Here is a 12,148-nt window from a genome sequence, read left to right as displayed (position 1 = left end):
AATAACTGCTGTATCAGGAGATAATTTCTAGGAAGAACACAAGCTTACATTACAGACCTCACGCTTCTGCAAGCAACTACACATGAAAGGCACTTATATTTTCCCTGACTATAGGAGTCAGGATCGAACAGACACTGAAGTATTATAACCTTACACTAAAGGAAAAGTGTGTTTGTAACAGCAACCTGGTATCAGAACACTTCATCAAACCCTTTCCCTATCACTAATCACACACACAGCAACATCTGTGCAGGCCAGTTGGCTCTGGACGGCTCCTGTGGTTCTTGAAAGACTATTTCTTGGCAGGTTCTGTTTTTGACTCCAATTGAAAGGTTAATCAAATCAGTCATACTTGTATGTTGGCTAAATAAACACACTGTCTCCACTGATGATGAAACAGATGCAGTAGCACTCCCAGCTCCCACGGGGTTCATTTGTTCCATGATTACGTTAGGTTTTCTTCAAGCTCCTCTATGCAGTATCTGACAGCATTTTGGATAGTTTTCATAAGGAAATTTACCTTTCAGATGCTATTGCATTCACATGTCTCTTAACTCCAGCAGCTTTGGGCAAACACACTGTATATCCACCGCGCTGCTTCAGCATGGAAGAAGTTAATCCTGCAAAATGTGAGAATTCTTATCGGGGCAAAAACGCACGGTCAAGTCTAGCAGTTTACGTTGCTGAGGCAGAACCTGCTAACACATTCAAACCTGGTTTCTCTCTGCCTCTCCTCCCTTCGTGCCAAGTTTCATTTTGCAGAAAACTATTTTAGCAGGTCTTGTTACCTCCTAGAACCCAGTCCTGCACACTCATACGCCTCGTGTTCGATTTCATGCATAGTTAAATGATGCCACCGACTCCTTACCTGTGCCTATCCTCTCTTTCAAACCAGTGTTTACATTTAACACAGCAATTCATTGTTTGTAAGGCATGCAGAAGATATGCTGAATACATGACAGTTAGAAAATATTTATTCAAGTTAAGAGGTTTTGCGTATCACAACATTTTCACAAGTCCAAAAGCTACAACAGCTGATATTTGTTTCAAAGGAAAAGGCATCCAAAAACTACCTGCAACCTGCTAACTACTATAATAAAGTCTCAAGCCATATAGAGATTAACACAGATATAGATTATTTCAATATTACACCTTCTGAAGTGTATTTAAAGGAGAAAAAAAGTGTACTTTCTCTCCATTAAGAAAACGATACCTATGCAATGCACTATGAAGTTCTTTAGGGTGGGATTCATCTCCTCTATTTTCTGTGTTATAAAAGATACATACAACTAAACTCGTTTGCTAAAGTGTTAAGAGATGCGCTCTCTGCAAGAGTCTTTAAGTCAGATTTCAGAGATCCTCCCCCTCCATTGACAGTAAAGGGAGAACAGACTTTCCAGGTCTACACGTTTGAACAATTTGAGTCATTTGCACAACTACTCATCAGCCAGCAGTTAACTCCCACGGCAGTTCTTCCTTCTTTGTTTTTGAAAGTTAAAGCATAAAATCATGCCATCAACTTCTGACCTTAAGTTTCCACATTAAAATCTTTTTCCTAATCTACCTCATAATGAAGAGGAAACCATTACGAAGAGCTGAATAGCAGCTAAGAAAAAGCACCTAACTTTGCTGTTACAAGTAAATAGCATTTGGGAAAAAGCACCATTCCCTCCCGCCCCGTACCACACTTTTTTAACCTCCGATCCACCTAACACCATCTTGAGTCAAAGTATAACGTTCTCATTTACTACATTTTGTCATCTTACCAAAATCACACTGATAGGAATTTTACCATTCTCGTTACCAACACCTAGCCTCTCATCACTTACAACTGCAACATCAAACAGGAGTAAATCGGGATAGCCGAGGAACCCAGAGCCAGCAGTAACAGGCAACAGGCACAGTGCTGACCTCCACGGGACTTCATTTATCTTGAAATTTTACTACCACTCTGTTCTTACAGCTTCAATTTGTTACTTGCTTAAGCACTTTGTGGAACTGAGGCATGGGAAGAAAGGCAACAGATGCAGTGGTCAAGTATCAGGTGGATTCAGATTTTAAGCCGTAGCACAAGAGAGATATTCGTAATTTCTCTGTAGAAAGCTTTGCATGGGACAGGAGGAAACCGCATCAAGTTACGCCAGGAGAGGTTTAGATTAGATATTTAAGAAACAAATTTTCACTGCAAGGGTGGTCACGTGTTGGAACAGGCTGCTCAAGGAGGTGGTGAATCACCATCCCTGGAGGTGTTTAAAAAAATACTTTGATGCGGTGCTTAGGGACATGGTTTAGTGACTGGCTTGGCAGTCCTGGGTCAACAGTTGGACTTGATGAGCTCAATGGTCTTTTCCAACCTAAATGATCCCATAAGCTAAGAATAGCAGCTTACCTCAGTTTTGTAAAAGCTTCCCTGTGAAACGGTACTGCATAAAAATACAAAATCCTTGGGGATACAAAGTGTGATAAGCTACTGTTTAAAGTATTGTTTCATCTTGCATTTTGAATTGTTCTGTGATTGGTTCACCAGGTAGTATAATGTATCTGATGCCGTACAGACAAATGAGTATCTGCACTCCCCCACCAAAGTTCAATGGCTTGCTGATCAGAGAATAAATGCTTTCAGGACGGCCTTTTCATCTACTAGAATCTAAACTGACAAAAAATGGTAAAGTCACATTATTAGAACTGTGTGTGTACTAGGAAATACAACTGAATATAGAATTGGGAAATTGTTTTTTAATATTTATTTAGTAAAACTCACTATACAAACAAAAGTTATCACAACAGCGTAATAATGCAGGATTATAGTTTCTCCTTCCTTCGAGCTGCTTCTTTGTTTCAGTAAAAACATGTATATACATTTACAATGATTTCCCTTTAAAGCACTGGGATTTCATATATTAAAACATACCTGGTAAAATAAGCTTAAAATAATTTTACATTGCTTGGAAAAAGATTTGAGTAATTTACTCTTACCAGAGTGCGATTGTTGCACAGTATTCAAAAAAATGAACCACCACTAAAATATAGAGTAAAACATTTAAAAGTACATTTATTTAAAATGTGGGCAAAATATCAATATAAAAGAAAATAGAGTATAAGAAATAAAAATAAAGTACAAAACATTTTCATCTTCAACATCCATAATTTAATAGATAGCAAGCCCTTTTATTTTTACATCCAAATTACACGTTTGGCTGAAGTACCGTCATTTACGTTAAAATGTTTAAAAACGGGCTAATCATGATACCTGAAGTGGGCTCTTTTAAAATGGTAGTATAATACAAAACATAGTAAATTATGTTTCAGCATAGTAAAATTACACATCCTAAAAAAGATGCAGCTTATTTATGCTTTCCTGCTTTACACTGCTCATCATCCCTAGGAAAACAGCTGGAAAACAGCATCCACAGGAAGTTTTAGTTGCTTTGTACAATGGCTGAACAGCTAGATTTAATGCTCCAAGGATTCCGAAGCAGTAAGGCATTTTATTATCCATCAAGTAAATTTATATGTATGCTTGTTAAGAAAGAAGAACTTCAAGAAGTGACTGCAAAATAGAAATTATATAAAAAACATGCATAAAGACACAGAACCCTTACTGGTCCCTTCACTTCATTTATCAAACAAGGTTTATAATCTTCTTCAGCAAAAAGGGATTTTCCTCACCTGCAAGTAAATCCTGAGAAGTATTATCCTTAGTGACAAGTGCTTTTTTCCTGTTGCTTAATACTCTACTACTATTACTTTTTGACAACCCTGACTCCCCCCTCCCCTGAAGTATTTCCTATCAAAAAGTAATCCCACTCTGAATTTAAGCTAGGTTTCTACGTGTTAAACTAGCCTCCTATCAAGTAAACATTACACATCCCAAAAAACCTAAATATCAGTTCCTAGTTAAGAAAAACTTCTAGTAAAACCACACTTCCCTTAGCAGCAGACAGCCTTCACACAAAAAGGATATGATTCATAATCCAGTGTTTGAGTAAGTACTCCAGTCAGGACAAACTCAGCATTGTGGACATCTGGAAATATCGAAAACATGCACACAGTTTACACCCTACAAAGACATTCCTTCATCATTCTGTATGCACGTCAGGAGGGGCCATTCTGTACCCTCCTGCTCTTCACACAAAGGCATATGGGAGTATTGCCCCACCGCTATCAGGGCCCTATTATTAGCCATCACACACTTCACATCGCAAATACTCGGCTTCCTCGTGCATACCTTTGTTAACTTTTCACCTTAGCTGTTTTTACTTCAGTGTAAAACCCCAAATCTTTAAGTAACTTGATGAATACTGAGACAGTAATCCTGCCTCATGCAGGACTGAAGCCCCAAGTTCAAGCCTACCCTTCCAGAGATTTATGGTGACCTGGCTATAAAATACCTCTATCAGAAATACCTAGCAATCAGCTGGCTCAGATTTCTCCATGGTTTGCAGAATAGACCATATATCTCTCTATCGTTATTTGAAAGCTTCAAAAGATGTCTGTATTTGTAAAATAATAAGTAAAAAAATTTATCAGAATAACCACTACACTATACAAATTACATTGATAGTTTATACATACCTATGCCTCTTGCAAAATATTCTCGACATAAATGAAGGTCATTTTCACAGGAAATCAAGATTATCTCTGGCAAACTCTAAATGAAAGAAACGAATTGTAAGCTCAGAACAACACAGTAAGATATTACCAGTAAATTTTAAAAATCAACACTCTACACACTTTATTCTGCTTATGCTCCATGAGTTTTCGAAAAGAAGGTTGTTTAGATAATACTTTTCCTCCAGCGCATTCCACAATAGCTTTCATGGTGGAAAGACTAGGACAAATTCCAGGTGTAATGTAAAAATATTTTCCCTACAAGACAAAAAAAAAGAATATAAGAAAAAACGTTAGTTAACTGATTTCTGCAACGCGTTAAGTTTTATTATCACATAACTCTTCTCCGCATATTCAACCATGGGGCAGGCTTTGTAAGATGGTATTAGGTATCACAGCTTATGGCAACAAATTTACCAGCTTGTGAGTTGTCCATAATTACCACTGATGTCTTCTCTGGAGGGGAAAACCCACAATTTAGGTAACTTTGAATATCTTAGGTGTGCCTATTCAACACCTGTAAAATAACAACCAGGAAACCTTCAAATGCCCACTGGTTAAACTAGCATTAAAACAAAAAACCAAACAAAACAAAAATAAAATAAAACCACTCCAAAAAATAAAAAAGGTAACTGCAGGTTGGCAAGACATATAAAAGCAACAATGCTCCTTGCTGCTTCAAGCACAGGGATATCTCTAAGTGTTGCAGAAGAACTTTCAGCTTTTAATTAAGAGACAGTTTATTACTTCCTGATAAAAATTATCCTACTACTTGACTGAGCTTGATACAGGTGATCAGATCACAAAGTAGATAATCTTTGTTTACCAGCTAGAAATAAAAAAACCACCTGCTATTTAGACTGCAAAATGGAGTGAAATGTAGTATTTAGACTTAATAAATTGAGACATCAATTCTTATTCATTACAGGCTGTAAAAATACCCTTTTTAGGTGGTTTGCCTCAATAAACAGTCTCAAATTCGGTTAGGCTTAAGAATCTCAAGCAACTTGGATCTTCAGATACCTCTCTGCAATATAATGTGATTTTAACCAGAGGCATAAAAACCATCTTGCACCATCCTAGCAAACAGCCTGGTGGTAAGCACAGTCTTCAAGGAGAATCAAACTGGAACTCCCTGAGGCTGAAGGGCAAACTCACCCTCAGACTTCCATTCTTACGGGCATGTGTTCTGACTACCAAGCTAGTGTAACAAAGAAAAGAGAAGAAAAACACAAAACCCATATCCCTTCTGTACATGGCTTTTTGCAAGCAACAGAGCTATGTTCTAAATTTTGTAAGGGAACAAACACTGTCAAGTATACTGAGCACGTTTTGTTCACATCTACAGAAATCCACTCCCTCCCTCAGAGGGCTTAGATCCACCCCAATGATGCTTAGACAGGAAACAGGCATCCAGTAAAAAATGAAATTTTTAACAAATGCTTCACACTATATACTGGTCATTGCCCTCAGCTATAAACCTGTGGTCCCAATTCTGAAAAAAATGAGGCAGAAAAGCTTCAAGTACTTAAATGTCATTTTAAACTGCATACCTTGAACAGTGGAGCTACTTGTGCTCTCTTCAGAGACTCCTCTAAACTGAAGCAGAAAAGTACCTCGGCTTCAGCATCTCTGAGCACAAAGTTCTGCTCATCTGAAAAAGAAAGACTGACAATGTAACACGCAGCAGACAAAAACATCCACCTAACCCAGGATGTAATCTGATCAGAAAATGGTGGTGGTAAGGTGACTCTAAACCTACCAATTTTAACATGATTATAATACCCCCTTTTTTTAGGCTTCTTACAGTGATGACCCACAATTACTTGAAGAATAAAACTGCATGTGTATTTCATACTTGTATACCTAACGATAGCCACTGTCTTATAAAGTCCCTTTTTCTAAATTTTTGGAGGAACTTGCAAATTTTTATTTGTTAATTCTCTGCAGGTAAAGGAGCAGAAGGATTAAGCTGAAGTTCAAACCCCTGTGACAACCTATGGAAGCCCAGAAAGTGTCTTCAATTCCTCATGCAGCTTTAACAGAGCAAGCTTTTCATCTGTTTCCCATGTCCTCTTATTCAACTGATTGTTCATTTTTTATTAGGGATAGAGTTTCAGTTTTAACTTTATCGTTTCACTAAAAGCTATGTCAAACATATTGCTAAAACAGACTTAATTCAAAACACCCAAGTCAAAGAAGAAAATATTCTACATGGAGACGAATTCGTCTTTCAAAGGACAATTCCAACAATCTGCAAGAGATGGTGTTAAGAGTCTTCTGTAAGAAATCCAGTAAGACAGTTTTTCTAAACAATTGCCATATTTTCCATCATTGTACTAGGTATGAAAGTGAAGGCAGACCATTAGCTACAAATCAACTAAATTTCAGTAGACAAGTGAAGTACTTCACGTACTAGATCAAAACAGCCATCCTTCTAAATCCCCAGACTTTCTTTATCTTCTAATAGCTTTCAAATGGATTGATTTCTCAGTTCACTGATGCTGAACCAAGGAAGTTGCCTTCTTGAGATTTATAAAAATGTTTGCTGGGTTATTGGTTAATTATTTGCAGATTTAAGTCTCTATGACGGTTAGGCAGCAACATTATATAATGGCGCCTTACAAACAAGTCATATAAAAAGCATAGAACAATCATAAAAGAAATAAACGGCCTTTAAGAAGACTTAAATAAAATAATGCAACCATAAGTAAAAATCTACAAATGGCTACACAAGAAAGAAATACAATGCTTAACAACATCCAAGTACTTAATCACTCTAAAGCAAACTTTTAAAATACATTTTTACTTCATTTCAGGAAAAGAAACTGTATTAAATCAAATGAAAACTAAATGAAACAAAATGTTCTCTTGAAAGAGAATTTAAAAAAAAACCAAAAAACAAAACCACAAAACTTCCCCATAATTTAGTCTTATGACAGCTTTATTCAACCATACTAACATAATCCTCTAACTGAAGTGGAATACATACTAGCTGCTAATGTAATTGTTTAAAAAGTCTGTGCATAATTCTTCAAGAGCTGTGACAAACTTGCAGAAGAATTAATAACTCTGCTTTCAAAAACTGAACTGTTTAGAAAACTGGCAAGAAACGCTGAAGTCAGAAGTCAACACAACAAAGTATATTTAAATATGCTTGTCATGAACCTGAAGGGGTTTTTTTTACTATATAAATTGATACTAGCTTAACTTACCGACAAACTTCTGGCATTTGAAACACTCTTCTAACCACTCCGGAGTTACGATGTGCTTGACTACAGAAATTGCTGTCAGGAATTTGACAGTTCGCGTCACTTTACTGGCAATTAGGTGGGTACATTTCTGGGCAGATTCTGCTACTTCACCTCCAAGGATATACAGTTTCTGAAAGTTGTAGAAAACACATATCAGAATGGAATAGTCCTTTAAAAATTGGATGAAAAGAATGAAGAACCATAACATCACCATAAAATAAAACTAAGTTCCTAAAAAAACAGTAAACATAGGAGATTTCTGTATTACAGTCATTTCTTTACTAATAAAGCTGATTAATCTTGACAGAATTTACAGCCACCATGACGAAATTTACAGCCACCACGAAGGCATTTCCAGACATATATTTCATCTGGCAAGACTGAAAGCTACATTCTGCTTCTGCAGTTTTTCAGGTTTGGGTTGTGGTTTTTTAAGAAAGAAAATAACTGTTAAGATACAAATTAAAACTTTTTTTAAGTGAAACATTCTATTAAATTTGAATAAGCAGAAAATGTAGTAATTCTTTTCTGTGGAAGGTGTGGTATACACTGTAGCCACAGTAAACTCAATTTCTTTATTTTGCTAGTCTTTTCTTTGAAGAGAAAAGCACCTCATGAAAAACATGTATTCTTTTCATACACTAGCTCTACATGTATTTTTGATGATACTGAGTAATCCCTTTCTCCTGGTTTAAACTACAACCCCAAACTAACTCATCACAGCTGCTATCTTGTCAGTTAAGATCCAAGTCATTATCCGAAGGGATCAGTAACACAACTGATCAACAGGTGAGGCATATCAAACTACCACAGATGTTTATAGAGATAAGAGTGTTTCCTCTCATAAAACTTTAAAGAAGAAAAAAATATTTGGACAGCTTTATTAGTATCTATGCATCATGAATTTCTGATTTTCTATGACAAGTATTTCATACAAATAAATTAACAAAACACCAATATCTTTAAGTATAAATATTTAAGATACTAGGGTGATTTTATTACATCAGTCATCAGGAGTCACCCAAGCAAGAAGGCCTACTGGGTATATTAGAACCCTGAAAATCTCTGGCATCCCTCTGCACTCTACTGCTCTGATAATAACGAACAAGTAGGATAGAGAGGGACAATGTTTTAAGCTTTTCTTTACAGTGCTGGCTTACTTTGATGGTTTGCATAAAGACAATACACAAAAGTATTATGCAATGACACCAAACCTCTCTAGTAATTTATTTCCTTCAGGGCATGTATAAACACATAGTACACTTACACACCTACGAAAGGCAAAGACTGTTATTTCCATAGTTAACGCACGTTCACCTCAAACACTGTGTATCCTATGAATGCAGACCTTGCAAGATTTCCTTTCTGATGTTCAAAGAAAATTTTGGGCATACAGGAAAAAAAAAAAAAAAAGACTACCCCTCCATCTCAAGAAGATGAGAAGTAGCTAGAAACCTAAATTTGAAAGGTCTTGATGGTATCTTAGTTGCCAAGTTTAGATGGAACTTCACAAGCCTCAAGGCTGAAGTTCGTTTTTTGTATTTGTGAGCCATAGCTGTTACCAAAACAGATTCTCCATATAATTAACACAGTGCCAACTCGACAGAAAATGAGGAATTGAGGCTGGAATTTTATGGGATCTACTAAAAAATATTTTATGCTCCAAAATATTTACTATGAAGTTTCAAATGCAAACACTGCAGGGGGAAAAAACCTCCAAAGCCCAACTACTTTAGAAACAACTATAGGTATAATAAAGGTATTTAGATATTTTTGAGCACACCAAAGTGATGCATATTTCTAAGAAATGTAGTGGACTCAAACTAGGCTTCACTTTTCACTACTGGAGCAGGCATCAGTAGCAGCATCTTTCCATGCACTACTGAGGTCAGCAGTTAAAAAACCCTCTGCTTCAAACCTCAGCCAAAAAGTGAAAAATAACATAAATGAAAAGTTCTGTTGGAAAAAACATTTAGTCATTATTATGGTTCGAAGAATTTTGGGATTTTTATGCCATTAAAAGAAGGTTAAAAATTAAGAGTGAAGTTTCGGGGCAATTTTATTCGGGAACAAAACAAAATCTCTATGGGAACTGATTATCTCACATCTGCCATAAGCTTTGCCACCAGTTTTCTTTGAAGCATTTGGCATGAGACATAACAACTACACTAGAAGAATCTTGGCTCTTATCCACTACAACCATCACGACTTTTCTGACCTAAACTTGGTCATGCCATTTGCTGATTTAAAACCAAATGTAGAAGTTTTCTTAATTTTCAAAACAACCACATGGAAAGGAAAACCAAGTAGCACAGAAGTATAAAGTTAACTAAAGCAGAACAGTTACCACATAAAGCTCCTTTCATGTAAATCTACACTCTAGCCCCAGCCCCAGTAAGTATACATTTGTATCCACTAGATGTCTGCTAATCAAGCCTTAGCTAGCAAAAATTCAACATGAAGAAAAAAAGTTATCAGGTGTTTCAGTGTAGTTCACAAGACAAAAGGATGAAAGTCACCTTAATGTACTGCTGAACTTGCATAGGCTCAAATCCTGTGAAGAGCACCACTGGCGTCAGTTCTGGGGTGAGTTTTTTAGTAGGTGGTGGCAGGTCTTCAATCCTAGGAAATACATGAAATACAGCAGGATGTGAAGTTTGGGGCCAGAGTATTATTATGTCAAAACTAGACCAGCACACTCTTGCTACTTCTACCAATGGAAGCACTCAGATGAACAAGAATTAGGCAGGATCAATCTTCTGAAGAAAAAAATTACTGTGTTGAGAAGAGGACGTATTCTCCCATTTCTCTTCTCTCCCAACTCTCTTACTACTTCACTCTAGTTATTATTTTATTCTTGCCAGTTGAGTAGCTGGTAATATGCAAAAAACATTGATACTTATTTCAATTAGCAGGGCTCAGGATGGAACCAGACTGATGACCAGCTGACACTTATGTGGAAAAGTAAATTAAGGACTACTAGCACCGATTGCTTGCTATTCTTACCTTGCTCTTTTAGAAGATGGCTGAAGACTGGATTCATTTTGCTTTGGTTTCAAAGGCAATCTCACACCCTGAAATTAAACCATCTACATGTTTATATTTGAATTGAGCAGGGAAACCAACTTCTATTCTGAAAGAGAAAAACTATACAACAATATTCTGAGAACATATTAAAGAGAATCAAACACAAACCAAAAAGACATGTTACTGAACATGTACTGGTGCACCTGTTGCTTACACAACTGACTTGAGCGAAGCTTGAGCAGTAACTAAAGCTTCTCCACAAAGTATGTAACCATTTAAGTGTACACCAAATAAAACAGTGTGGGACTTTTTTTTCCTTTCAAGATGATAAATCATCAATAGAAAACCCAAAGAATTAAATGACTGAAAAACCTGTCCATTTATTAAATACAGGAAGACTACTACGCTTCTCGGTGTTTAAATATCAACAGAAAATACTGGCACCTGCATTCTAAACATTCAGGTTCCCCAACTACATAAACAGAAGCTCCAGTGTATGCTCAGGTGCTCCCTGGTCAGACTCTCCTGCCTCCCCAGCCATGACAGCATTTGCCCAGGGGTACAGAAATGGAGCTTTCAGGTTCTCCTTGGCCTGGGAAAGTTGAAACCACAGCTCTCAAGTCGCAGGAGTGTGTGACTTCTATTCCTTTTTAACCTTCAAATCTACACCTGCAATTTAATGAGGAATGCTACAGGCAAATGACCAGAAAGACAGGCAGCATACTCCAGCCTTGCGGCGAGGGTGGCCCTTTGGGAGGAACAGGCCGCAGGGGTTTGTTCCCTACGCTCAGGAACATGCGTTTTTATGCTAGACAGTCACTAGTAGGAGCATCTGGAAAGAAAAGTGCACACACTCGCTTTTTGATAGACATTTCAACTATGCAAATGGAAAAGGTAGACTGCATCAACACCATCTGACAGCCAGCTGTCCTTAAGAGGACCCCATACTTTAAATCCCCAGACAAACAGAAAAGCCTACTGTGAAAGCAGTGAAGTACTGGTCTGAAACTCCTACACGCCCTGCATTTTCTATTACCAAATCATATTCTTCATACGTGGGCATCCTGCAGGGAGCTGGACAAGATTATGCCCAGAAGTCTCTTTTGATCTAAGTTACAAGATTCTCACATCACATGGCCACGAAGGGTACCCACAGAGTAAATACAGAAAGGGAGGTGGTAAATTAGGCTTCTGATCCCTAAGTTCCCTCCCATTTCCTACAGAACACAGGACATGGACCACCACCTGCTCTGGTG

General features: G+C 37.2%; 1 protein-coding gene across 2 annotated transcripts in view; it reads right to left on the bottom strand.

Annotated features, from left to right (window-relative positions):
- Positions 1-3,329: 3,329 nt before the first annotated feature.
- The window catches only part of PAXIP1 (PAX interacting protein 1), a 39,818-nt gene continuing 30,999 nt past the window's right edge, over positions 3,330-12,148 (bottom strand). The window contains exons 14-21 of one of the 2 annotated variants that reach the window (XM_040591246.1): positions 10,872-10,939; positions 10,385-10,487; positions 7,827-7,995; positions 6,165-6,265; positions 4,735-4,869; positions 4,576-4,651; positions 3,965-4,025; positions 3,330-3,514 (exon numbers count right to left, since the gene is read on the bottom strand). In XM_040591246.1, the coding sequence (XP_040447180.1) occupies positions 3,499-3,514; positions 3,965-4,025; positions 4,576-4,651; positions 4,735-4,869; positions 6,165-6,265; positions 7,827-7,995; positions 10,385-10,487; positions 10,872-10,939 (729 nt within the window). In that variant the 3' untranslated portion in view covers positions 3,330-3,498. The other variant, XM_040591245.1, reaches the window with a different exon arrangement.

Source organism: Falco naumanni, chromosome 4 (genome assembly GCF_017639655.2).
Source record: "Falco naumanni isolate bFalNau1 chromosome 4, bFalNau1.pat, whole genome shotgun sequence".
Classification (NCBI taxonomy): Eukaryota; Metazoa; Chordata; class Aves; order Falconiformes; family Falconidae; genus Falco; species Falco naumanni.
This window is presented reverse-complemented; position numbering and strand designations above follow the sequence as displayed.